This window comes from Lipomyces doorenjongii (genome assembly GCF_038497915.1).
Source record: "Lipomyces doorenjongii strain NRRL Y-27504 unplaced genomic scaffold V1508scaffold_31, whole genome shotgun sequence".
Classification (NCBI taxonomy): Eukaryota; Fungi; Ascomycota; class Lipomycetes; order Lipomycetales; family Lipomycetaceae; genus Lipomyces; species Lipomyces doorenjongii.
In genome coordinates this window covers 20633-47312 of record NW_027118098.1, presented here as the reverse complement: position 1 = coordinate 47312, position 26680 = coordinate 20633, and the positions used below count along the sequence as shown (strand labels likewise).

Genomic DNA, 26680 nt, shown 5'->3' with positions numbered 1-26680 from the left:
TGCATACAACAAGCATTAAATTAAATATAAGCAATATCATAATAGCTCATATCTATACTACCACATTACAAATAACGTCTATATATGAATAATTACATGATTCAAATCTCTCCTATATAACCACGGCCAGTGAACTATTTTATTACCAGAATAACTGACAGTCTGATGTGGAGACCGCCATCCCCGGAAATAGACGCACGTCCGTCCCAGGCTATCACTGAAAGATGAAATTCGGCCTACACTTCCGACGCGCACGATGTCCGCAACCCAAGTGGCACACGGAGTCTCCCGAGTCTATAGCGGGACAGCATAAATGCAAAATTTCCATCTTTCGTTGGCATGGCAACGACTGGTCCTGTTCGGAAGCGAGAAGCCCTTGCTTCGAGTCCGCTTCGGCTTCGTGCAGCTGTTACATGTGCCGCAGTATTTATACGAGCGTTTCGGGTGCTGGAAGCGGGGAGCTGGTTTGATTGCAAGAATGGTGGACGAGGGTGAATGCCCGAAGCCGAGGATTTTTGTGCACAGGCCACAGTGCGATCCCGGATCCGACGTACTCGGCTCGGGAGCGACGGTAGTGGCGGGAGGCTCGGTCCAAGGTGCGACGACTGTGGCAGGGTCCAGCCGAGTCCGAGCGACCCGAGAGAAGTGGTGTGACCCTAACATTACCGACGTGGCATTTGCAGCCGTATCTGTAGTAGTGGTGCGACAATTGTGTGACTCTTAAGAACACATTTTATATTTTATTCGTCACTCTCGCGCGTCTGCATCTCCGACCGCAGCCATCTGTTGTTGTTGCCCGTGGACAGTCGGTTAGTAAGAGCATTAGCAATGGACATCGTCCTAGAAACAGCAGACGCGTTCCTCTTCGATCACATCTATGCGAAGCTGTTCCCTGTTCCGCCAGCAGTGACCTCTCTGCTCCAGGCGACTGGCCTGTCAAATGAGCTTCTCTTGTCGCTATCAAAGAATCTCTCGCTATCTTACATCCCCTCCGAACCATATGAGTATACGTTCGTGTCTGTGCCGCCTGCGGCGTACTTGTCGACGATTCCGCGAACAAACATCCTCAGACAGTCAATCTCGCTCTTTCTCATTACCTGGATTTTTGGTGCGTTGCTATACTTCCTCTTCGCGTCGCTCTCGTACTTCCTAATTTTCGACAAGCGCACTATGGACCATCCCAAGTACTTGAAGAACCAGATGCGCATGGAAATCCAGCAGGCGCTTAGTTCGCTGCCTTTGATGTCGCTCTACACCGTGCCATGGTTCGTGGCCGAGATCCACGGGTACTCGCACATGTACTGGGACCCTAACCAGTACGGCAAGGCCTATCTGTTCTTGCAGTACCCGCTCTTCATTGCATTCACCGACTTTGGCATCTACCTTATCCACCGCGGATTGCATCACCCAATCGCGTATAAGCGTCTCCACAAGCCTCATCACAAATGGATCGTGCCGACACCATTCGCGTCCCACGCGTTCCACCCCATGGACGGTTACCTGCAGTCGCTGCCGTATCACATCTTTCCGTTTGTGCTCCCGCTGCATAAATTGTCGTACTTGATCTTGTTCACATTCATCAATATCTGGACGATCCTCATCCACGATGGCGAGTATATGACCAACAACCCTGCCGTCAACGGCGCGGCATGCCATACCGTTCATCATTTGTACTTTAACTACAACTACGGCCAATTCACCACGCTGTGGGATCGTATCGGTGGATCGTATCGTACCCCGGAGAAGTCGCTGTTCGATCAACAAACGAAGATGAGCAAAGCGACCTGGAAGAAGCAGGCGAGCGAGATGGAGAAGATTGTTAAGGAGGTCGAGAAGGAAGACAACCGGCAGTATTTGCACGATGACGCGGTCGAGGAGAAGAAGGAGAAGTAAATCATGTTCTTTGTGTAATTTTTAAATTTCCGATATTCTTGTGGGTCATGGAGTATTGTTTGTCTATTCTTTGGTTCTTGGGGTTCAAGATAATTAGATTACTGGTTTTGGTTTCATTTTGCAGTTCGCACTATTGACTAGAGAGTACACCATCGATTGGCCCTGTTTTTTTGCTATTTATTTCGGCGCATGTCTAGAGAGTGGGTACCGCAAATTCTTGGAAAGGGCAGGTATGTTATAACCGGATGTTTTGATACATACAAATACTTTGCCACGACAATTATGTTGTCCTTATTTAATAGATTTTTGTCCCTTTTTTTAATATAGACCATCATTATACAACAGGCTCAACATTAAGATCTACATGCATATTTCTGAATTGATTAATAAGTCAACGACCGTTCCAAAATCCGGGCAAGATCCTCCCGCTTTTGGTTGTCCTCTTTCTGGAAATTGGGGGCCAGCATTAACACTCTCGCCTGTGGCAACGTCCCCTCGACCAGGGCGGGAATATCCTCCCTCGTGAACCCAAGGTGGGAAATACCCCGCGGCTGGTCCCCAAGCTTGACCAAAAACTCAGCGACGGCATCGCCTAAAATCTCGCCCGCGCTTTCCGCCTTCGCATTCGAAATGTCCACGCCGAACACTTCTGCGGCAGCGAGATGCCGATCGGGATTTGTAGGTCCAGTAAATCTGAATACCTGCGGCGCTGTGACTGCAACGGAAACGCCGTGCGGGATGATCGGGTGGTCAACTTCGTATCCCGCGTGCTTGTACCCTTTGTTCATGCCAGAGATTGGATAGGACAATCCATGACATAAATGCACTCCCGCATTGCCGAAACCCACGCCGGCTAGTGTGGCGGCCAAGAGCATCTTTTCTTGCGCTTCAGCGTCGTCCGGGTTATGGACCGATCGCGGTAGGTATTTTACCGTCAATTTTAAAGCTTCGAAAGAGAATATATCAGAAATCGGATTCGCGCCTTGGTACGCCGGCCGGAGGATCGGATTCGTGGGGCGAGGAACACGCTCCGAGTATGGGATTGCGGTCCAGGATTCTAGGGAGTGGCAGAGCACGTCGAGCCCTGATGAGGATTTGACTTGCGACGGCATCGAACGTGTGTTGAGCGGGTCCACGATACCAAGGAGGGGTTTGAGCGCTCTGTGTGCAATGCCCGTTTTCGCCTTGTGCGAGACTAGATCAACTGGTCTCATCAGCAACCTATTCAATTTGTAAATACAAGGACATACAGATAGCGGTTCCAGTTGTCTCCGACCCAGTTCCAGCAGTAGTAGGCACGGCTATCAACGGCTTCAGCTTCTTATCAACTGGCCGTCCCTTTCCTATAGGTGCGTTCACAAATTCTAGGAATTCAGCGTCGGGGTAGGCCTCATACAGACTCGCGATTTTACACGTGTCCATGACCGATCCCCCGCCGACCGCGAGGTAGGCTTCTGGTGCGACTCTTTTGGCCCATGCTATTGCATCCTTGACCCTACAAAATTTTTAGCAAAAGAAATGATCAATAGAAAACCAACAGTTGTAGTCGAAGGTTATTGACATACGCGGGGTCCTTTGGTTCCACGCGGACTTTCGAGTAGATTTCGTATTGGATTCCTTCGGATTCCAATGCGGCAATGGCATTCTTCATCGGTGCGAGATTCAAAATCTAACATCCATCAATACGAGGACAGAGAAAAAAAGATTCGAAGTGGTTGGACACACGTTGTTATCAGTAAAGACAGCCACCTTCTTAACGCCCAAATTCTTGAAATCCATTCCGACTTCCCTCGTAACACCATTGCCGTATCGGATGTTACTAGCAGCCATTTCAAAAGCATACTCTTTCTCCATCGGCGCAGCGACAGCTAACTTGCGTGCTGCCGACAGCGAGGCGGCCGGAGATGGAGTCGGATGGGTGCAGGCGTGGCAGGGGCATGTTGAGGACTGGTTTTGGAGCGTTCGGAGAAGGGATGTTGCCCTTGAGCGCAGCGTCGGCGCGGGTATTGTCAGCATTTGTCAAGACAGACTAAAGCGCTATCAACATGGGTTGTAAATGATCGTGAGAAATGCAGTGCCATTTAGTAAACTAGCGAGCCCTTGGGAAAGTCTGGCTGACCCCGCATCATATCGGAGCCGCACGCTGGAACCGCGGAACATGAACCGACAATTCTGGCAGTTTCGGTTTTGTAAGGCCACCGAGAATCTTTTGGGTCTACTCGCTGGGCGACTGCCGTAGTCTACGACGCATCTAGTAATATTAAGTCTGTCTACAAAATATCCCGTGTACATAATGACGACTTAAAGTCGAGTGAAGGTTTCAGTGTGTCCAAATAAACGGGGAGGAAGCGCATGGCGCGTTGCACTTTCGCCCTATTTATCCCATCTGCCGGCGCATGCTCAAATATATTCACACTATTCTGGGTTGCAGAATACAGATCTCGCTGATGCTAAGCCTCACATCATTGTGCGTGAGCACGCACCATTGTCGTGGCGGACGAACCACAGAAGAACCGAATCAAACGCGATAAGCTCTCACACGTCACAGGACAAGTATCGTGCATATCACGACAACGGCAACTTGTATATTATTTTACCATCGAATATCACTTACATACTACAAATCGATAAACCATTGAATCATTGGAATGGGGTTTTTGACTGATCACCCGTACACCGCCATCACGGTTACAATTGACCAGCTTGTGACTGACCAATTCGAGGAAGACGATGTCGCCGGTATCTTTGATCTCATTGAAACAATCCGGCTATCTCCATCAGGGTGAGTCCGGCCTGATGCGATTTTATGTGCTGCTGGTGGCGAAGCGACGGAGTACTGATGTTGCTGTTGAATAGACCGACTGAAGCTGCGCGTGCGATTCGAAAGAAATTGAAGTACGGCAGCGTGCACAACCAGTTACGAGCTCTAACCGTACGTCTGCCTGCCACAATGTATACTCGACAAACTAATCATTTAGATTCTCGACTCTCTAATCGAAAATGGCGGGAAAAGATTCCAAAGTATGTCGTTAAAATGTGCCGCCGACGCCATTGTTTGTCCAATGCTAACTGGATAGCTCAATTCGCGGACGAACCACTCCTCGAACGCATGCGGATTCTCGCAACGGACCATTTAACGGACCCCGATGTCAAAAAGAAAATCAGTGGATTATTCGTCCAATGGGCAACTGCATATAAAGACACCGCCGGTATGACTCAGGTAGCCCAGTTATATAAGCAACTTCCACAACGGAAACGCGCGCCTCCGAAGAAGCAGCCGTTCGTGGATCCGGATGAGGACATGGAGGAGGACCATGACCATGAGCGAGAGACGCAGGCGTCGCCGCCGCCGAAACCAAGTCGGCCAGGGGAGGGCAATCGGAGGCGGAGTCCAGAAGAGATTAGAGCCGATCGCGCGAGAGAAAAAAAGCTCGAAGAGGAACAGCGCGAGCAGCGCGAGTTGGCGCGCGAAAGAGAAGGTCGAGAGTCGCCTGCGTCGGGATCGGGTTCCGCATCTGTGTCGCGGTCAGGCTCGCTAAGTCGAGCAGACGGTAAATCAAAGTCGCGACCAAAAGTGAAGCAATTTGATCTGGCAAAGGAGAAGCCGATGTTATTGCAAACACTGGCAGAAGCGGGCACGGCTGCCACAAACCTGTCAAACTCGCTCAAACTGATCAACCGCGAACGAGAGCTCGCGACAGACAACATTAAAGCCACTGAGAATTTCAACCGATGTCGACAACTACGCCGCATGGTGCTTCGGTATATCCAAAACATTGAGTCAGAGGACTACATAGGCGCTTTGATCCATGCGAACGAGGAGCTCGTTGCTGCATTACAACTTTACGAAAAGATGAGCCACCCGATCGAACACGACTCGGACTCTGAAGACTACGACAGTGAGTCCGAATCCGAATCCGACTCAGGAGCTGCAACGAGACGGACAAAGTCTCCAGACGCTGGCCGTCGTTCGGTCTCGGTTACGTCTCCCCGGAAAGCGTCGACGAGTCTTCGCAGGACTCCATCAGTTGGGCACGACGCACCACCGCAACCAGCTCGTCCGACCGCGGAATCGCTTGCGCATAAACGAAAGCCTCCGCCAATTCCGGTCAAGAATCCGATATTGCAGGAGTTCAAGGCCAAGATGGTGATCAGCAAACTCGAGAACGAAGAAGACGACAATCCGTTTGGCGACGCGAATAAGATCGAAACTCCGGGCGTTGAAAAGTCCCAGATGACGTGGAAAGAGATCTAGTATCTTGTATGATTTCTATGACTGTTATTTTTCTATGATCATCATATATTTTGTTGTGTATTCGTAATGCAATTTATTTCGTCATCAATGTACACCAAACTCCAAACCGAGAGGATGCAATCACTCAAAACTAAACCCTTTTAATTCCTGGAACAGAGTGCTTGCCATGGCGCTAGCTCTTGCATATAGTAATCCCACGGGAGCGCCCCGTTCGCCTACCAGAGCAAGCAATATATGACTTGAGACTGCCTTCACAACGATCGTCGATTCCTAATTCGTTAGTCCAATTCACCAACCCTAGTTACAAAAGATATATTTACCTCATTTTCTACAGCGATCCACGATATATCGGGATCCACCGCGTCGTGGAATAAATCTCCGGAAGTAACGGCACGAGTATAACTCCGCCAGGCATTGGCCGCGAAAGAAGCATATACCCTCGGTTTCGGCGACAAATCGGATAAATGTATCGCGCCGTTCGCAAGCGATCCCACTATCGCTCCCGGACTTCCAATACTAGTCGTTCCGCCCCCGCCTCCCTCTCCACCGAGGAGTCCGGACGTGGAACCGGCTGATGTGGATAATTGCGAGACGGAACGGGAGAGCGCGAGAGAGTATGACGTCGGGTAATTTGCGTTTAGAGAGGACGCGGCGAGGAGGCTTCCTGTGCTTGTTAACAAGATCGCCATGACGATTTTAGGTGTGTGCGGTGGTGGGAGTTTCGCTGTGTCGACGAGCTGTTCTTGTGCTTGTGGTTGTTCTGAGAGCGTGTGTGGAGTATCGGGAGATGAGGATGGGTTGAATGTGTCGATTGGTGGTGCAAGGGGGGTGAGCAATTGTGAGAGGAGTGCAGTTAATCGTCGTGATTTCAGCATTGTATTTATTTACCGATTGTTGATATCGAAATAGTGGTGATGATGTCGTCGCGATGCCGAACAATGCCATCTATATTTAGAGGGTTAGGGTTATGCATGGTAATAGGGCAGAAAAGTTCGGTGGACATTGTAGGGCATGCTGCCGAAACTCGTGGAGCGGTTAGGCCAGTCGGCCAGCCGCATGGCCGACCATCGCAAAGTACCATACCCTTAATAGGGTTCAGTCTGTCCGATCTGTGCTACGCATTCTCAGACTGCGCTATATTGGCAAAATGTGCGTGTGAACTCTTTGTCCAATGTGCGCTACTCCGCCAAAGCGGAAGACGGAGTCCTCGCGTAGGCGCCAAGCTTGGTAGCATCATTGTCACGTTCAGTCTTGTTGTGGGAGCCAACAAAAAAGGGTTTCCCCCGACCTTCTAACGCTCAGCCATAGCCACCCATCTCCACATAAACTGGGTCAACCGCCGTGATGAGTCTTCTCAGAGAGCTTCTTGGTACAAGCTGGTTTCCTTCACAACCGTGGCCCAACTACCTGAACGGAAAGACGCCATTCACGGAAGGTATCGGACAGCAAGAGGGGATTCGAGCGACGACCCCACACCGCTAGAATTCCGCTGCCGGAAGAACTCGATGTCTCTGACTGCCATATCCGAAGAGCCATCATTACTGAACATGAACGCGTCTGTATCGAGATCCTCGTTGCGAAAGTCATTGCGAAGGACGAATCGGCCGCCAACTTTAGCTTGTTGTGACGTGTGATCTGTCCCTTTACGAAAAGAAAAGAGCTTCTTGCTCACATCAGATCCATTAACAAGTTCGAACAAAAGGCATATCCTCACGCCTGTGAACCCGGTAAGGTCTACACCGCACTGCCAAGCTACGATACGAATAAATGCATGTACCACAGTTGCAGGTGGCCCACTCAATGTCGATATCCAGACTGCAACGATACCAAGTAGTACAACGCCCGTACTCTACGTATCTCCAGCTAGCTCATGGGGGAGCATTGTCTAGTGAGCGCTGCATATGCGAGTGAACACTCACGAAGCATGGGCCCGTTGTTTGTTGCGTCACGTAAATCTAATACTGGCAGCAATCCTTGTGTCGTTGATCCGCAAACGAATTGTCAGGCTCTATCTAAGTGCCCAATGTCGTGATTCCTTTCGTGAATCTTGTGGGGCACGTGCATTCCGAGACCTTGACCAGCGGCATGGGACGCGATTCGACCGAACAGTGTGAAATTTTTGTTACGATTCAGGTAAGATAGACCCAAATAGAATTGACAACAGGAATGTGCTATCTCTGACGTCACTGATGAATTCGCCGTAACAGATGGCCTACATTATATTTTGTTAGATAAGATACCGATAATTCATTAGATTTCGATCTTAATAGACAGTAGCATCGTAATTGTTTAGAAGCACCGGAATAATTCCTTATTGCTGCAATATTATGGAATGGAAGCTATCATCAAATTTAATCAGCTTGCAGAAACTACTTCGATCGTGATTGGGCGGGATAACTAATATCGCCACAAGATGCTTCTCCGTTTGGCGCTAACTAAACCAATTATGGCTTGGATTAGGCGTGACTAGCATTGACGTCCCTCCACTATGGAGTGCAAATAAAGCTAACTTATAAAACCATGGAACTTCCACGCTGCTCCGGTCTGCCTTAATGTTGGGCTCGCAATTTGTCCCCACTTGTTCAAAATTCATTCAGTCTACGAGTTCAATCTTTTCGAGGCGACAACAATTTGCTGTAAACCAACTCTACAATCGCAGATTCCTAGCACAGTTCGCAAAAATGACAGATCCGTCGACTTATAAGTTTAATCACACTATGTACGTTCTACATTACCAGTCTTTAATTCTAAGCCTAGTTGATAGGATATGTACTGATACGCGAATAGGCTCCGTGTGAAGGACCCAAAGGCGTCTTTGGAGTTCTACCAGGACAAACTCGGCATGAAACTCATCCGGACATTGGATTTCCCCGAGGCCAAGTTCTCGCTTTACTTTCTTGTCTATGACGGGGAGAATGCGTTGAATGCCGGCAAGGAGTGGACTGACAGGTAGGCGGAATTACAAATGGATTAATTAATCTTGTGCTGACTTGGTCAGAGAGGGCGTGTTGGAGCTCACTCATAATTACGGTACTGAAAGCGACCCAGAGTATAAGGTCAACAACGGCAACGCCGACCCATATCGTGGATTCGGACATATTTGTGTCTCTGTCGATAATATCGATCTCGTGTGCGATAAGCTAATTAGCTCTGGCGTTAAGTTCCAGAAGAAACTTACCGATGGCCGACGTATGTTTTCAACGGCGTTATAGGCTATACACGAGATTCGGATGGCTGATTTAGATACAGAGAAGGACATTGCGTTTGCACTTGACCCTGATGGATACTGGGTTGAGCTTATCTGGAGCCGTACTGCGAAGGTCGAGAACGTGACCGACCCATCGGCGTACAGACTTAACCACACCATGGTATTAACCACCGGCGGAGAGCAGGCGATCGTTTATTTTACCCTGGTTGATGTACATATGCTAATCAGCATCATTCTAGATTCGCGTGAAGGACCCCGAGAAGTCGCTCAAGTTCTACCAGGACGTGCTCGGCATGAAGCTTCTCCGAACTGCTGAACACGAGGCCGCGAAGTTCACGCTCTACTTCCTCGGGTACAACAATGACCCCAACTTCGTGATCAACTCCGGCGTCGGCGTGCACAATTTTGAAGGCGTACTCGAGTTGACGTGGAATTGGGGCACTGAGAAGGATCCTGAGTTCAAAGGGTACCATAACGGCAACGACCAGCCACAGGGTTTCGGACATATTTGTGTGTCAGTCGATGATCTCGATGCAGCATGCGATCGGTTTGAGAAATTGGGTGTTAATTGGAAGAAGAGGCTCACGGACGGTCGCATGAAGAATGTCGCCTTTATTTTGGATGAGGATAACTACTGGGTCGAGATCATCCAGAATGAGGGTATCAAGAAGAACGCCAACTGGTAATCTATGTGGGTTGGGCCACGCAAGATTTATTATGATATCATAATTTGGATTTAATAAACAAATATTTGACCCAAAATCGCTGCTGAATACTGAGAGGGTGGTTGTATTGCAATACTGCAACATGTGCGTCTTTGGTCGTCTCAATGCCGGCAAGTGTCGAACATCGAAGCACACGCCTCTCGTGTTTCCGCGCAAGTTGTTTGCTGGTCGTAGCTGTTCCTGTCGGCCGGATTAAGTCGCACCCTTGTTGGCTGACAAGATTCATGATAGACTATATTAGCCGTAATGCAACTGAGTGCATATATATTTAGCTGGAGCTTCCCCTCCTCCACTTAATTATTCTTCGGCAAACCCTAATAATGGCATTTTATTCATCACGTCACAATATTATTCAGAATGGGCATTAGCAGTTTGGAATGGCAAATTACACCAGTAAAATAATTCAGGGGCATTTTGTGTTCAAATCGCACCATAGCATGTCACAGAACGGCCCCATTTGCAACCATATCCGGGCTGATTCCGGTGCGCAGTAGTTCCAGTTAGGACAACTTGAGTTTAGCCCCGATTCTCCGCACCGCAACCTGCACACGCGCAATGATCCCGGGATTTAAACGGCCGGCCGAATTAGAAATATAGAGCATTGTCGAGATTCAAGTTCCTGGACTGCACGCCGACATTTGTCCTGCCATAGCGAAAATATTCGATCGCCCGCGGACACCGAGTGCAAATGGTCAACGGCACCTCTGCGCTCTTCGCGGACTCGGGCAAGGGATGGCCGCTTTCGCGGATTGCGACACCTTCACTAGATGACGACGGTATGTATTTTCTGAGCAGTGTCTAGGCTCCGGATGCTGATATGTTGCAGGATCATATGAGTCTGACGCGAAGGTGCCGTTGAGTGAGTATATCCCGAGTATAGTCCACAGATGGCAGCAGTCAAATTCGATACTCTCATTAGCTGCATCGGATAGATACATATTTGCTGGAACTGGTGGGAACGAAATCCAGGTAAGCCTATATCTGTTTATCTGTGGACAAGAGTTGGGTTCTGACGTCAGACTCTGGCGTAGGTATATGATACAGAGACATATCAGCAGGTTGGCACTTTGACTGGCCATGGCGGAAGTGTTTTGTGTCTCTATGTCTCAACCCGCAAATCACTACTCTTTTCTGGCGGCAGCGATTCGATTCTGAAAGTAAGTAAACACTAATTTGAATGGACGAATCTAACAGGATGCTTATAGGTGTGGGACACGGACTCGCTCCAAGAATTATACACAATATACTCAGTGTTTGACATTGGCGACATTTTCGCTGTTCTCTATAGCGAAATGCTTGAAACTGTATTTTTCGGGTCTCAAAATGCCTCAATTCAATGGTGTAACATGACAACAATCGACCGGCACACCTCCCTAGACAAATCCGGCCTGCCATCATACCGATTCAGCAGGTTTTTCAATTCATCTGGGCCTGGAGGTAAGAGCAGTCCCGTGCCGAAGGAAACTATGCTTGCGGTGCCGAAAACGTTGATAGAGTTACCGTATCATAATGTCGTTCCTTATGCGCATTTTGGGTACGTTTATTGTATGCAGATTTATCAACCACCGGTGCACACGCCATTAGGCGTTGCTGAAGAGTATATCTTGTCTGGCGGTGGTGATGGGAATGTAAATTTGTGGGCCATGAGGAATGGCACATTGGTGTGTCTGCGGAAGTTGTCTAATAGCACTAGCGTATTGTGTATGACTGTCATGGATACATTTTTGTACTGTGGTCTGACGGATGGTGTGATCAATATCTGGGACCTTGATGCATTTCAGTTGATAAAGTCCGTGCACGCACACAAAGAAGACGTTCTTTCTATTGCGTCATTTGGTAACTGCGTATTCAGCGGGAGCGCTGGATATGTAAGGAAATGGTCTCGAGACCTGTCGCTTGGAAGTCGGTGGGAATGCCATAACGGACTAATTCTTTCGACAATCACAGTCAAACGAGACAAGCGAAGAGTGTTAATCACCGGCGGAAATGACGATTCTATCGCGCTATGGGACATAACAGACTCGTTTCCAAATTGTCGACCAGACTTGTCGTTTGCAAATGACCAGCTTCTTGCGTCGTTGGCTACATTTGTGTCGTTCCGGACTGTTTCGGGTTCTGAAGAGTATCTCGCTGACTGTCGTCGCTGCGCAACCTTTCTAAAGTCCCTCCTGAAAAAATTTGGTGCCGCCTCGCATTTGATTGTTACGGATAATAATCGGAATCCTATCGTATATGGACGATTTTCTGCTAACGCTTCGGATAAGGGTGATACCACGGTCCTATTTTACGGACATTACGATGTGATTGACGCGTCCGGCTCTGGTAAGTGGGAAACTGAACCACATTCACTGTCTGGTCTGAACGGGTACTTGTATGGCCGCGGTGTGTCCGACAATAAAGGTCCGGTTCTGGCCGCGGTCTTCGCGGCTGCGGAGTTGTTCCAAGAAGGAAAGTTACGTACCAATGTCGTGTTCCTGATCGAGGGCGAGGAAGAATGCGGCTCAATAGGGTTTCAAGCGTCTGTATCCGCAAAGAAGGACCTCATTGGCAATGATATCGACTGGATTCTCTTGTCAAATTCTTACTGGTTAGATGATGAAGTCCCGTGTTTGAACTATGGGTTGCGGGGTGTTATTCATTTAACCGTCGAAGTCAGTAGCGATCGTCCGGATTTGCATTCTGGCGTCGACGGGGGAATCGACCGCGAGCCGCTTATGGATTTGACGAAACTGTTGGCCAAATTGACAGATGACGCTGGCAAGGTGCTCGTTCCTGGATTCTACGAGCCCGTGAGACCTATCACGGAGGCAGAGGAACGCTTATACGAACAGATTGGCGAGAATTCGTCGATTGGATTGTCCAAAGAATTGTTGATGGCGAAATGGCGCTTGCCGTCATTGACAGTACACGCGATCAACGTATCTGGTCCACCGAATCAGACCATTATCCCTCACAAGGCGACAGCAACGATATCGCTTCGAATCGTGCCAGATCAAGATATCGACGCTGTGAGCGCTACCATTCAACAGTGTCTTGTTTCTCAATTTGCGGCGTTCAAGTCTCGTAATCATTTATCTATCAAGGTTAACCGACAAGCAGATGCATGGTTAGGTGATCCGGAGAATGCGGCTTTCAAGACGCTCGCGAGTGCTGTTAAGGAGGCGTGGGGAGTCTATCCGCTGTATATTCGCGAAGGAGGCACCATCCCCGCCGTGCGGTTTCTGGAGAAAGAGTTTGACGCTCCCGCTGCGCAGTTGCCATGTGGCCAGGCTAGCGATCACGCCCATTTGGACAATGAACGGTTGCGGGTTGTGAACCTCTACAATGCGAAGAATATTTGGCGGAGAGCGTTCGACGAGTTGCCTAATCGCGCAAAACTTGCGAATGGGTTGAGAAGAGGCTAGCATGTATTGATTGACCTTACCGTTCAGTGGTTGTATATATTCCTGTAACATATGTATATATGTATTATTCCGGAGTCGTTTGCATGCAGGTTAGCTACAGCAGCGATCAAAACGTTTACTTATTTATTATAACTACACATCCCTATTATACATATATATACATCTAATCACAACCCCTTCTTGTCACGATACTTTGCAAATAGCTCTTGCAACGCTAGTTTTAGTTCTTCTTCTGTCATGCTGTTTATTCGTTCGCTCTCCTCAGGCGTAACTGGACGATCTATCCCACCAAACGGAACCTCATCAGGTCCGCTGTTCTTGAAAAACTGGGAGAACGCACTATCAACATCCTCATCATGCACGTACGGCTCATACTCAGTGTTACTCGTGTCCGGAGCATCAGTGGACGTCTCATGTAACCACCCTTCCTCATCCTCCTCTACACTGCCTGCCCGCTGCCTCATCTCCTCTATAAGCGCAGTCGCAGTCTTTCGATCCCGCTCATCCAGATCTTCTAAAAAGTCCTCATAATTGGTAGATTCAATTTCCGCGTTGGCCTGCATTTGTTCCATGTACTCGTCGATTTCTTCTAAACCCATCGGTCCAGGCGGGCGGAACTCGATCACACTGTCACGATGGAAACCGCGGTTGCCTTTGGCGATTAGATCACCGGAGATGCGCATTACGTCTTGCAGTGTTGCATTTTCGACATCATCGGAAAATGCCTATCCTGTTAACCGCAATCCATAACAAACTCCACAAATCGACCTACCTGCAGATTATCTACGAAAATATGTCCAGTATTGCAGCCCGGACAAAAAAGGATAGCTGTCCCCTCATTATACGCCGCCTGAGATATAAAATGACCCGACCGTGTGTCGCAAGTGCGACATGTCACTCTCACGAAATATACATCGAGATTACTTGGTATTGTCGCATTCTTGATTTCTTCCTCGGTCGGATAGTCGGGGTCCTGGCGGTTATCGATGACGTCTAGGGGGTCGCCGGCTACGTAGTCGTCTTCATCCATCCCTAGGGATTTAAGCTCTTCATCTATTGAGTCCGGAGAGGACTGGCTGCGATCACCTGGCTTGCGACGGGCGCCGGGGAACATGCTTGCATGCCGGACAAGTAGCGGTGTATATTGGGGAATTTGGACATATTGTCGCGCATTTATGTTGTACGAGACATGATAAGATGTGTGCCGAGATTCGATAGCTCTGAGGAGTGTTCGACATGTGTATTGACATCTTCGTAACATGTTTGGCAGCCCTTATTCGAGGACAGAATATGCGGAGCAAACATGAGAAGATGGAAGCAACAAAAATTAAATGCGCTTGGGGGTGATGAGGTCATATGGTTTCGCATTAATCGCCCTAATAAAATATGTTGCTTTGTATTTAATCAGGGGTGTCCTGGGGGAGGGGGGAGCGATGAGTTGTAAGTAGTACGGGTTTTGTAGATATTCCTAATGTATAGGAAACCATATGTTTGAATAAGGCTAGCGTCAAGCCGCATGCTTTCTCATCATCTAATATTTTTCTCGGTTGATATCATTGCTGTTGCTCCAACGCGAGATCGTGACAGGGCACTGAAACACGAGGTTGGCAGTGACCAGGCGACATAGTTGATTTGTTCTCACTTAAAATAATACGCATATACTTTGGAACAAACGATAGGAGAGTGTTATAATGGTAGGCACATGAAATGCTCTAACGATCATCACTTACATAATTAAGGTCCAAAAACAATACCGCCACGCCAGCGGCCTCGGGCACGCGATCATCAACTCCCGCAACAATGCCCGTCGAAGCCAGCGAGCCGGTCCAGATGGAGCAGGTCTATATCACGAGCAGCGGCAACCAAACTGGATGCGCTTGCAATCAGTCACGCAGGAGCGCGATCTCGATGAATTCTTGTCAACGGCTGAGCTTGCTGGTACAGATTTCACTGCAACAAAGCTGAATATTAAGATCTTGCACCAGGATCAGCAGAACCAGTATTTGTTGACGGCGGAACAAGAGGTCGAGACGAGTCAGCGGCAACAGTCGCATCGGCAACAGCTTACTGTTCCGAGAAGACCGGCCTGGGACGACACCACTTCTCCCGGAGAACTCGACAGGCGAGAACGCGCCGCGTTCTTAGATTGGCGGCGTGGTCTCGCAGAGTTGGAAGAACGGCATGATTTAATTTTAACTCCATTTGAGCGCAATCTGGAGGTTTGGAGACAGCTGTGGCGCGTGGTCGAACGATCTTGCGTTATCGTGCAAATTCTTGATGCGCGGAATCCACTATTTTATCGGTCACGAGACTTAGAAGCATATGTGCGTGAACTCTCTGAGAAGTACGGCAAGGAAAAGCGGAACCTGTTACTGATTAACAAAGCTGACATGTTGACCGTGCGCCAGCGAAGATTGTGGGCGAGATATTTTAAACGGGAAGGTATTTCGTTTGCTTTTTTCTCTGCTGCGATGGCTGGCTTGGAGGATGCTTTTGTGGAACTGAACATAAGGGATGAAGTTCGACAGGAGCTTGAGCTGGAGAAGGATTTGGATGACGTCGCGGCGGAAGATATTCATGTCCTTTCAGTTGCCGAACTTGAAGCACTGTTTTTGAAGACAGCGCCGCCTACGGAGAATGAGACAGACAAGATTTACATTGGCTTAGTTGGCTACCCTAACGTTGGAAAGTCGTCTACGATCAACGCTCTTATTGGCGCGAAGAAGGTGTCTGTGTCTGCCACACCTGGAAAGACAAAGCATTTCCAAACAATTCACCTCAGTGATAAAGTTGTCCTCTGCGACTGTCCGGGTCTTGTGTTCCCGAACTTTGCATCCACAAAAGCCGATTTAGTGTGCAATGGCGTCTTACCAATCGATCAGCTTCGTGAATATACAGGCCCAGCGGCGTTAGTCGCTAAACGCATCCCGAAAGAATATATCGAAAAAGTGTACGGTATTAAGGTTCAGACAAGACCCGAAATTGACGGTGGCACTGGAGTTCCTACGGCGGATGAGTTGCTCGGTGCGTATGCCGTCGCCAGAGGGTTTATTAGAAGCAGTAAAGGCGGTAGACCGGACGAGTCGAAAGCGGCAAGGGTCATATTGAAGGATTTTGTCAAAGGGAAGTTATTGTACAGTCAGCCGCCGCCGGAGGAAGATCCGGTTGAGTTTAACAGGGCGACGTATTTTGTCTAGGTAATTTTGTATATATCACGTAATGAATTAGTTGCACTGTTGGTGTGGATCGTGCAGATCAATATCGGTGACCAAATATTAGAGCTAGAGCACATTATTACAATTTGTTTGTAACAGTGATATGTACTTGGAATAGTTCGGAGAGGTACCACATATATGCGATCCAGTTAGCAAGATATATGCTGAATAGTATCCAGAGCACTTTGAGCTTTGGAAGTCTGCTCACTCTGTCTGTGTCTATTAATCTATCCAATGAATTAGAAGGCATATTACAGGGCGAGTCCCTGTAATGTTGGAGCAGACTTCTGAGGGTCGGATGTCAAGCTAATAAGATAATTGCCTGACAAGCCATTTCCTCCAGCTTGTTAAATTATGACTAGCGTCTTACTGTGTGTCAACTAATCACCAATGACTGTTTTAGCAAAATGGGAATGTGATAATAGATCGAAAACGTCCTGAATAATGGCTGTTAGACTAGAACTACTTTTGTCTAAGATGTTGGCATAGCCTTGCAATAAGCAAGAATGCCGGTGGTAGCGCGTGTCTATTAATTAAATAGAAGTTGCGGCATACGTCAATTATCTCTATGCTTGACATGATGTGACACCTTACGCATATTTTCGAACTTCTGTCATCGATACGAGTGATGACTATAATCACTACGGGGATACTAGTTAAATTGAGCAATCCTGGAGCAGTTTTACTACAGCTACTTGCCTGACAACGTATCAATGCGCAAAGACATCGGAAGCAAGTCTGGGACGAGCAAATCTTGTGAAATAATTATTCAACCTTTTGCAGCTTTTTATGGTACAGACGGAATGTGATCGAATCAGACTGGGTGACATTCGTTTGAGAACTCGCTCGCGTGCATTTGGGTTGGGGCGAGGGTTCCATTTGTAGTTAAATCGGTACCATCAAAGTTGCAAGCGATATCGTTCCAGCGTTTTCGCTTGCATTGACAGCAAGAGTCTAGGCTCAAGTTTGAGGTTAACTCAGCTGCATGCGCAATTAATCAGATTAGCCGTTATCAGATCTCCACTAGCCAGATATGTAAGCTTATAAACAATGCAACTCAGCGGTCTTGGCAGTAAACCCGGAGGAGTTTTCTCATCTAACTGGTGACTTGGCATCTACATCGTGACTCGACTCATCGCTTCCGAGTGCAGCTTTCGTCGACGACCACAAATTCTCGACTGAGACAGGTCTAATAGTGATGTGGGAGTAATTGGAAAGAAAATTGGACATTAATCCTTAGCAAACAATAGAGCTTACTCTATTCACTCTTATGAATGCTTTCACCTCTTAATGAATACATGTATTATTAGCTGCTGGATTGTAGGCGTCTGCGAAACTCTAGGCTTCGAAGATTCAATAAAGTCTAGAATCTCCGGGTGTCGATCACGACTTAAACCGAAGTCGAACAGACATCGAATTATGTGGCAACTTTAGAGTTAGTATTTGTTGGTACACAGGAAATATCAGCGATGTCAGTCCCGCCCGAGGCCAGTCTGTCCTTTCTTCCGAATTACGATATGATGGAGTTAACGTTGCTGGCCATTTTGAACTGGCTCAGAGTCGCGACCTAGATCAGGAGTGTAAAGCTGTTGTAATACTTGAGACTGGGCTGGACCATACCACGTTTGATGGCAAGAACGCGGTCCGTAAGCGATCTAGATCAGATGCGGACCCGCAATTCGAAATCCCGCCAAGACTTACTGCACACAACGCCAATCCGCTACACTTTGAAGCTTAGATTACCCGATCGAATCTGATAAGGAGTTAACCTTTGTGGTATCCCACTCGATTAACCTCGCAAGTCCGAATAATAACATTGAACTTCATCCATTATTTTTTGCAATTGCCTCTTACCGACAGTTTGCACCGGCATTCCTCCGGATTGGATACGCAGGATTAAACTTCAGCGCTCGCTGCGGACATTTAACTCTCCTCGAGGTGCCCAGACTTTGAGTTCTAGAACTAGCCACCAAGATTGTACGCGGTATAACCAGCCTGATATCGGTCTAGGAATCACTGTCGACTTGAATTCATCCTGAAGCATGAACTTCTGATAGGCACGAGATGAGAGATCGCTGATCAGATCGTCATCGCTCTCGTAAAAAAAGTTGCGACAGCTGATAGCGAAGGAAGGAAGTTATTTTCGGAGGTGCTTGGATATCAGATGGTGAACTTTATTGTGATTATTATCAGATTTTACTTCTTGACGACCAGTACACACTGGTACCGCGAAACTATTGACCGCATAATTGTGGCGTTGCCAAGCATAAGCAAAGCGATACACGGGAACAGGATGTATCACCTATCGAACTTGGTCTTGTGCTCAGTAGTCTTGGCTACACAGCAATCGGTCATCGAAATGCAAAAGAGTACAGCGATCCACAAGCCAGCTCAACAATTACTGGGATCTGTTGCTAGCACCTGTATATTCTTTCTGTCATATAAGAATGGTGGCCCTGCTAGACATCCATTTTTGGCTAATTCTCCTTAAGTCTGTCTAACCACCCATGAAGTCCGCCACTGGTCCATGTCTCCTGCTGCTTTTCACTATCCTTGGTTTCGCCGTCAAAGATGTTGAGGCAGCGAAGCGCAAGTATACTCTTCCGTGCATCACGATTTGCTCTTCTTACATGACCGGGTCTTTCAAAACTGCTTCTAAATGCTCAAAGCAAGACTATACTTGTATGTGCACGGATGAAATATTCCCTATGTCATACGCCATGTGTGTCGACATATGCCCTGAAGAAGATCAAGCATCTGCATGGAAGTCCCTGAAACGCAGTTGCGAGGCTGCGGGAGTTCCTCTGAAAGGATCCCAGGGAAAGTACCTTGCACTCGCGGAAAGTGATTATGTTGATCAGGCGACCATCACCAGCAAGGACGTCGTCTCAGTTGCGGTTAAGCCTACGAGTTCGGTCGTTCTGCAGAATCTTTTGACCCGAGCAGAGAAGAACCACAACATGAAATGGAGTGAATATTATGGGTATGTTTACTGTGGATAGTGTGCAGAAGGAAACTAGATAGTGTGCAGAGGGAAACTAACGACACGCAGCAACATATTGAACGCCTACTGGGGATTTCTCATTCTTTTGGCGTTTGGACGACTCATCACTCTCCGATTGTATCCCCGTAAGGGCAGTCGACCATTATCTGTTGTTTCTAAGTTCCGCGCACATGTGACACTCCCGGCCACATGGGGCGGAAAGCACATTGAGCCTCAAAGATTAGGAAACATTCCTGTCAATGTCATTCCAACTCGATGGCAGAGCATCGTTGTATTCTTCTTTATTGCTCTCAATATTAGTTTTCTCTTTGTCGACATGTGGACTGTTCCCAAGAATTCAATTTACTATACCGATGCGATCATGAGAGCTCGAAACATCGGCGACCGTGCTGCTCTTCTCGGAGTAGCCCTCTTCCCAATTTTGTTCTTGTTTGGCGGCCGTAACAATGTGCTAATGTTCTTCACCGGTTGGTCATTTGAGACATTCAATGTCTTCCACAGGTGGATTGGCCGTGTGATGTTTATCAACTTCGCAGTTCACGGGTGGTCTTTCACTTACTACTATCGACATACTGGTGAATATAAGGGTGAGAGCAACTTTGCATACTGGAAAGAGCAAATTTTGGATGATAGGGACAACTACCTCGGCATTGTTGTATGTACTCTCTCTCAGTCTCCGGCTTCCAGTTGTTGCTAACCTACTAAAAAGGCTATTGTTCTCATTGGTATTATTCTTGTTCAGGCTTGCTATGTACTAAGGCATCACTGGTACGAAGTATTCTTGGTTCTCCATATCGCAACCGTGATATGCTACTTTGCTACGGCTTGGCACCATGTCAAACCGCACAACTACATGGAGTACTTCTACACCTGTGTTGCAATTTGGGGTTTCGACCGTTTCATCCGCCTTGGCAGAATTCTGCTAGCAGGCCCCTATTCAAAGGCTAAGATTACCGTCTCTGGCGACGCAGTTTACCTCTCTGTTAAGCCAGCCGTTCACTTCCAGCCTAAGCCGGGCCAGTACGCGTTCCTCTATGTCCTCCGCCACAATTTCTGGGAATCTCACCCATTTTCAATTATGGAGACTCGCGATAAGCATTACATCTTCGTCGCCAAGGCACACAAAGGCCTGACGAAGAAGATACACAAAAGTGTCACAAAGCAGGACGGCAATGCCGCAGTCAGTGTCTGGATTGAGGGACCTTATGGGGACTCCTATCCTATTGCACGATACGAAACCGTTCTACTTGTTGCTGGAGGTATCGGCATCACAGCTATCATGTCGTATGCTCTTGACTTGAAACGTCGCAACACTCCGCAGGACGTTAGACTATACTGGATGGTTCGTGAGCACGACTCGCTTAGATGGGTCCAGGACCAACTCCAGGAACTAACAGAGGGCGGTCTCATCGATATTCACATCTATGTCACTGGAGAGACAGAGGAAATTGATGAGAAGAATCATTTTGAGTCTGAGAGTACATCTATAAGCGACGTGTCCGAGAAGAAAAAAGCTGTCGTCTCGCAGCTGCATGTAAAATACAATCAGCGTCCAGAGATTGGTTCCGTCATTAGTGATACTGTCCGAAAAGCCGAGGGCAGTGTTGCAGTTGTGTCATGCGGCCCTGGGTCACTGGCTGACGCGTGCCGGAAGGCGGTCGCCGAGAATGTCGATAAAGGAAAAGGGCGTGTCGATTATTTTGAGGACGCATTTTCGTGGGCGTAAGTTATTTGACTCTTGCTTTGATTCACTAGAAAGATACCCTAATTTGGTCACGTAAATTTGAAACTGTCGTGTCTGCAAGATTTTCACGGCCCAAATGTACAGAGAAATGTAATAGACTCAGACGAATGCCGAATATAGTAGCGCAATTTACTAGCCTGACGCGTGATGTTTACAAAATTATTATTTTTGGCGTGTCTCGTCTTTCGTAAACGAAGCGATATTAGCTACACGGATAATAATAATAAATGCGAACAAAGAAGAACGACAGTGAGAGAAAACACAGGAGGACTGGGTAAGCGAGCGGCCATCGTCTCAACAAGAAGGTTCTGCTAGCTCAGATGATTATCCATTAGCGTTGCCATTTAAAGCTAAAGGTAACTTTAGAGTGACTTTACGTGAAATCAGCCGAGTGATGTAAATTTACGGCCATGAATGTGGGGGAATGCAGGGCAAGGGTGGTTAAAGTAAATTTGCAGTAAATTGGTTTGCAGAACCTCCCCTATTACAAATGCTGATTAAGCACGGTCTCCTCCAGCAGCGGTATTAAAATAATTTTGCGATTTGATATTGGAACCATTAATAAAGCTGCGCGTCTACAGACTGATCCACAGATGTGTGACTTCTGTCGAGATCTTGTAAGTTGTTTGATTGAGCGGCTGCTGCAGCTGCTCTACGACGGATAGTGAAGTGAGAGAACGGTGATTGACTATATCTAGCACGCTACTCTCGAGTCTCTGAAAAGTGTGAGTCAAGCAGCTCTTTACTTTCTTACAATCAAGGACCATGGCGACCATGACAGCTGTAGTCATCCATGAAGCTGGTGGGCCAGAAGTTCTCAAACTCGAGCGCCGCCGGATCCCGACGCCGCAGAACGGGCAAGTTTTTTTGATCCGCGTCAAGACATTTGGCCTCAATCGCTCTGAGTTGTTCACGCGACAGGGCCATTCGCCTAGCGTCCGGTCCCACGAATACTCGGCATCGAGGCGGTAGGTCTTGTCGAAGAGGCGCCAGGAAATGAATTCCGTCCCGGTGAAATCGTGGGAACCGCAATGGGTGGCATGGGCAGAGAGTTTGACGGCGGCTACGCTGAATATACATGCGTGCCTGCAACGCAGGTGCAGACCATCAAAACGACTCTTCCCTGGGACGTCCTTGGTGCCCTCCCGGAAATGCTCCAAACTTCGTGGGGTCATTGTTCACGTCACTTCTCGGAGGCACGACATCGGTAGGTCTGGCGGCTGCCGCGATTGGCAAAGATCATGGTGCATTCATTGCCGCGACGACACGCAATCCTCATCGTGAAATGTTGTTGCGTGAACATATAGTTGATCAAGTGTTCATTGACAACGGGACAATTGCAGAACAGGTTAAAGAGACGTGTCCAGAAGGATTTGACAAGGTGCTTGAATTGGTAGGAGTGACGACACTGGAAGACTCATTGCGCTGCGTCAAAAAGCACGGGATTATTTGTATGACAGGCATAGTCGGCAATAAATGGACATTCGACAACTTTAGTCCGATGGAGTCTATCCCAACCACGATCAGCCTTACCACATATAGCGGTAGTGCAGAAGAATTTATGTTAACGCCACTTGAGTCACTCTTCCAGCAAATTGCAGCCGGTTCTTTACACATTCAAGTGGGGAAGGTCTTTGGCCTTGACAAAATCACGGAGGCACATCGCTGCATGGAGGAGAACAAGGCTGTCGGAAAGATTGTGGCTCTGGTTTAGTAGTAATCAAATACGATAGACTGAGACCCACTTGAAAGAATGATGCTCGAATCGGTTCAGATTGAAAACTGTGACAGAAGAGTGACTAGGGTTGGGTCATACAATGGCGCCTCTCTGTTCGATGGACTGGCACAGGAAAGGCCTAAGTTGACTAGTTTTAATAAGTAATTACTTCGTGTTCAATGCGCTTAAAGAGTATGCGGAATGTACATGCGTAAATTTAAAGCTTTTCTTCGCTCCCCTGGTAACTGACTTTGAACTAAAGTATCCCATATAGGGATTAACTGGTAGGTGGACTGTTTTCGTGCCAACGATGTATGGCCTATTACGTGGCCAAATGTGTAAAAGAGTATTACAGCCATAACTTGGTGAAATTTGTACACTTCGAACCTATTATGATGATACCGCCTTGAGAAAATAACCTGACCCATAAAGCTCAACATTTGTGCGGCCACCGCTACAAGGTAAGTGTCCACGAACCCTCAATGTGATACGTGCTTCTACAGCAAATTCGCCGTGCGTGCTGTGGCTACTACACTTCACGTGTTTGGCATGAATGTCTTGTATGATATTAAATCGTGGTTGATACCCTGGGATCTAAGGTAGTAACTCAATGCTGTAAGGTTTGCAAAGTATTGTTCCATCCAGGTGTCATTATTGTGATGCAATGCCACTACATCTTCTGGGGGCAATACTATAGTGCTCGGATCATAATTGACGACACAGACGACTCCTGCTAGGGCAGCTAAGATTGAAATGAGAATTCTAATTGCCATGGCGCGTAAAAACTGTTATACCACCCTAGTCAGCAACAGCTTTTTTGGTAAGCAAAGATAGTTAGTCTACCTAGCTAAAGCGAGAAAATATCAGGCCCTTTTTGGCTATCTCTGGACGATAAGCGTTATCCCGGCAGTACTGTGACCACGGTTGATAAACGCGGCCAGAACAGGAGCAACTAATTCTGATTATTCCCAATCACGTGCTCTTCGCGTAGAACATAAAACATGGCCGTATTATTTAGACGGCGTCGACGATTTGTATTCCTCGTCACTGCACCTTCCTGACTTTCTCGATAGTATATCATAAGCTTCACCGATAATGCCTGACATTGACCAATACGCCGAAAACGTTATTGATTTAATCGCTGAAGATGACCACGCAGAGCCGACGTCGACTGTCATCCAAGGCGATAATTTTGCTCTTACGTAGGCTTTTATAGTTCATTTGCAAGAGCATGACCGGGCTCGTCGGGCGGTCTTACCACAGACGGGCGACGCGTCGGTGGGACAGTCAAAGCAAGCAGTTTGTAGGGAGATATCTCTTGCAGTGTTGACCGAATTTCCTTAATACAGGAGACATTTAGATAATACTTGTTGAAATATTTGATTATATTGAAGCACACAACAGCGAACAACATATTCATGACCGCAGGTTCCTATGACCTCTATATATACTTGAGACATTTCCTTCTGGAACCTTCTAGACATTCCACAATACCCAATTGCGTCATGCTTACATACTGCCATATTCTACAATCTACGATCGTAGGCTAGAGTGTTCTACACATTCTCATAATACTGCGACGGTAGCCTCTTACAGAAACGCGTTCAAGAATCGACTTGCGGCATTATTAAAAGAAAAAGGCACCATTACTAGATTTCCTTCAAGGAAGACATAATTGTGCCCATCATACCCTGTTCTTTCTTGTTGGATTGCTAACTAAAGTCAACATTCTTCCCACAGTCCGTCGGAAATTTGTCTGATACATACAGCTCTGACCAGTGTTGGAAAGGAATTCTTTCTCTTCCTTTGAAACGTATCTTCCGTGTCAACAGCAGAGATTACTGAGGGCGAAGATGATTTTGAAGACAACGATGGCTCGAACGTAGAAAGGGTAACAGGCATTCCTGGTGTTATTACAGCCTCTGTAGCAACAGTGTCTCTGCTGTTGACCAGCAGAACAAGCTCAAAATAATATGGACATAATACTTTCTTTTCGGCTGCAAATAATCGCAGTCAGCTAAAAATGTTCCTGTACGCAATGTCTTTCCACCAAGTAATACTTACCCCATCCGTTCGAGTGGGCCGGCTCTAGCTGATTTTGACACTCCAACTCCCGTCCCTAAACCCTCTCTAGTAATGGTTCCCTTTTCTTTTAATAATGCCGCAAGTCGATTCTTGAACGCGTTTCTGTAAGAGGCTACCGTCGCAGTATTATGAGAATGTGTAGAACACTCTAGCCTACGATCGTAGATTGTAGAATACTTTTCTTTTAATAATGCCGCAAGTCGATTCTTGAGCGTGTTCCTGTAAGAGGCTACCATCGCAGTATTATCTAAATGTCTCCTGTATTCAGGAATTAATTTACCCAAATCTTCAATGATGCAATTTTTGTACCCGAGTAAATAGAGGTATGGTTCTACCTTTCGACCATAAAAACTAGGATACCAACAACAGCAGCAAAATTGCAACAAGCAATACTAATCCACGTTGGAACAAATATTAATTGCTGACGATAATCCAAATATCCGTTGACCTTCATCTCTTGCTCGGCCGTCCATTGTGGGTCTCTTAATGGCTCCTAATGGCTCCATTGCAGGTGTACGTTAGGCTTTTGCTCTCTTAGGGGAGGATACTCATTCAAGCGAGAAAAGCTCTGCTTCCACCCTCTTGCCTGCTTCTGGCCCACTGAGGATCTCCCCAATCATATCAGATCCCGGGGGAAGTCCATCTCAAAGCTCGGTTCTCCAGCTCCCTTGATGAAAGTGCCACCGTAAGAGTCCATCTCTCGCACTATTTTCACTGTTGGGATCTCGACAAATAGGGTCAAATATCCTCCTGTATTTCCTGAAAGGATCTGTATCGAAACGGGCTAGCTTATAGCCGTCATCTGGGTTGTTGGAGAAATCCAAACCATGAAATCTCCTATGGATATTGGACTGTATTCGAAGCTCATCCTTAAATGAACTTATCCCATGTCACGTCATCCTATCCGTTCTGCAACCAATAATATTCGTTGGAGTGTGCTCCAATCATTCCTAAGACAGGTAATGCACAGCTAGTCCGTGATGGTTATTGTGTCTACGTAAACATCAGTATCTGCTAATACAATGACTCATAAGAAGATATATTACCTCTGCCAGAGTAAGGTCTTCTGTCATATTGGCCTGGCTGGAGAGCATTATCTCTTCACATCAGATATCGACTCCAGTTACCGACCAGACACAACAATGAGGATGTCATGCATAGAGTGAAAGATTTTCTCCGACAGATGATTCGATACCATCCACCAAGCGGCTGATCAAGGCTATGAAAAGATGAAAACATGGACATATCGAATTGCTCTGATGCCGGCCATGGATTACCGATTTCTTGAATAGTCAAGCTTATTTCAATTCCAGTGACGATATTGACATTAATGTAGCACCTAGTAAACTTGAACTAGGTATATATAGAAGCCGATCCAATGATGCTTAGTTGTCAACTCGAAAACAAATGAGCGTCCGTCCGACCCGCGA

At 47.3% G+C, this 26680-nt stretch overlaps 11 protein-coding genes across 11 annotated transcripts; 7 read left to right on the top strand and 4 right to left on the bottom strand.

The window, feature by feature from the left end:
• Nucleotides 1–715: 715 nt before the first annotated feature.
• V1508DRAFT_419053 (uncharacterized protein) lies at nucleotides 716–2232 on the top strand. The gene has a single exon (XM_066940546.1). It carries the CDS (start codon nucleotides 829–831, stop codon nucleotides 1891–1893), a length of 1065 nt encoding a protein of 354 aa, XP_066795241.1. The 5' UTR covers nucleotides 716–828; the 3' UTR covers nucleotides 1894–2232.
• V1508DRAFT_387562 (alcohol dehydrogenase) lies at nucleotides 2135–4147 on the bottom strand. Its single transcript, XM_066937850.1, has 4 exons — nucleotides 3619–4147; nucleotides 3459–3562; nucleotides 3144–3388; nucleotides 2135–3097 (listed from the first exon to the last, which is right to left on the bottom strand). Exons 1-4 carry the CDS (start codon nucleotides 3907–3909, stop codon nucleotides 2277–2279), a joined length of 1461 nt encoding a protein of 486 aa, XP_066795240.1. The 5' UTR covers nucleotides 3910–4147; the 3' UTR covers nucleotides 2135–2276.
• Nucleotides 4148–4400: 253 nt separating this feature from the next.
• On the top strand, nucleotides 4401–6236 carry V1508DRAFT_419048 (uncharacterized protein). The gene is made up of 4 exons (XM_066940545.1): nucleotides 4401–4675; nucleotides 4750–4825; nucleotides 4872–4914; nucleotides 4971–6236. Exons 1-4 carry the CDS (start codon nucleotides 4542–4544, stop codon nucleotides 6146–6148), a joined length of 1431 nt encoding a protein of 476 aa, XP_066795239.1. The 5' UTR covers nucleotides 4401–4541; the 3' UTR covers nucleotides 6149–6236.
• On the bottom strand, nucleotides 5983–7052 carry V1508DRAFT_439956 (uncharacterized protein). The gene is made up of 2 exons (XM_066942239.1): nucleotides 6469–7052; nucleotides 5983–6418 (listed from the first exon to the last, which is right to left on the bottom strand). The coding sequence occupies exons 1-2, from the start codon at nucleotides 7021–7023 to the stop codon at nucleotides 6269–6271; spliced, it is 705 nt and encodes a 234-aa protein (XP_066795238.1). The 5' UTR covers nucleotides 7024–7052; the 3' UTR covers nucleotides 5983–6268.
• Nucleotides 7053–8608: 1556 nt separating this feature from the next.
• On the top strand, nucleotides 8609–10119 carry V1508DRAFT_419044 (Glyoxalase/Bleomycin resistance protein/Dihydroxybiphenyl dioxygenase). Its single transcript, XM_066940544.1, has 5 exons — nucleotides 8609–8867; nucleotides 8936–9097; nucleotides 9147–9337; nucleotides 9398–9516; nucleotides 9596–10119. The coding sequence occupies exons 1-5, from the start codon at nucleotides 8701–8703 to the stop codon at nucleotides 10040–10042; spliced, it is 1086 nt and encodes a 361-aa protein (XP_066795237.1). The 5' UTR covers nucleotides 8609–8700; the 3' UTR covers nucleotides 10043–10119.
• Nucleotides 10120–10630: 511 nt separating this feature from the next.
• Nucleotides 10631–13672, top strand: V1508DRAFT_419038 (uncharacterized protein). Its single transcript, XM_066940543.1, has 4 exons — nucleotides 10631–10857; nucleotides 10908–11050; nucleotides 11113–11238; nucleotides 11287–13672. The coding sequence occupies exons 1-4, from the start codon at nucleotides 10770–10772 to the stop codon at nucleotides 13483–13485; spliced, it is 2556 nt and encodes an 851-aa protein (XP_066795236.1). The 5' UTR covers nucleotides 10631–10769; the 3' UTR covers nucleotides 13486–13672.
• V1508DRAFT_371805 (DNL zinc finger-domain-containing protein) lies at nucleotides 13585–14842 on the bottom strand. The gene is made up of 2 exons (XM_066937495.1): nucleotides 14258–14842; nucleotides 13585–14210 (listed from the first exon to the last, which is right to left on the bottom strand). Exons 1-2 carry the CDS (start codon nucleotides 14744–14746, stop codon nucleotides 13653–13655), a joined length of 1047 nt encoding a protein of 348 aa, XP_066795235.1. The 5' UTR covers nucleotides 14747–14842; the 3' UTR covers nucleotides 13585–13652.
• Nucleotides 14843–14963: 121 nt separating this feature from the next.
• Nucleotides 14964–16834, top strand: V1508DRAFT_419034 (P-loop containing nucleoside triphosphate hydrolase protein). The gene is made up of 2 exons (XM_066940542.1): nucleotides 14964–15179; nucleotides 15225–16834. Exons 1-2 carry the CDS (start codon nucleotides 15177–15179, stop codon nucleotides 16680–16682), a joined length of 1461 nt encoding a protein of 486 aa, XP_066795234.1. The 5' UTR covers nucleotides 14964–15176; the 3' UTR covers nucleotides 16683–16834.
• Nucleotides 16835–19207: 2373 nt separating this feature from the next.
• On the top strand, nucleotides 19208–21430 carry V1508DRAFT_433093 (ferric reductase NAD binding domain-containing protein; the record flags this gene model as incomplete). Its single annotated transcript, XM_066941969.1, has 3 exons — nucleotides 19208–19683; nucleotides 19753–20359; nucleotides 20414–21430. The coding sequence occupies 3 exons, from the start codon at nucleotides 19208–19210 to the stop codon at nucleotides 21428–21430; spliced, it is 2100 nt and encodes a 699-aa protein (XP_066795233.1).
• Nucleotides 21431–22213: 783 nt separating this feature from the next.
• V1508DRAFT_398014 (chaperonin 10-like protein) lies at nucleotides 22214–23162 on the top strand (the record flags this gene model as incomplete). The annotated part of the gene is made up of 3 exons (XM_066938188.1): nucleotides 22214–22384; nucleotides 22414–22618; nucleotides 22660–23162. The coding sequence occupies 3 exons, from the start codon at nucleotides 22214–22216 to the stop codon at nucleotides 23160–23162; spliced, it is 879 nt and encodes a 292-aa protein (XP_066795232.1).
• A 313-nt stretch (nucleotides 23163–23475) lies between these two features.
• V1508DRAFT_159382 (uncharacterized protein) lies at nucleotides 23476–24157 on the bottom strand. Its single transcript, XM_066936067.1, has one exon. The coding sequence runs from the start codon at nucleotides 23936–23938 to the stop codon at nucleotides 23702–23704; it is 237 nt and encodes a 78-aa protein (XP_066795231.1). The 5' UTR covers nucleotides 23939–24157; the 3' UTR covers nucleotides 23476–23701.
• Nucleotides 24158–26680: the final 2523 nt, after the last annotated feature.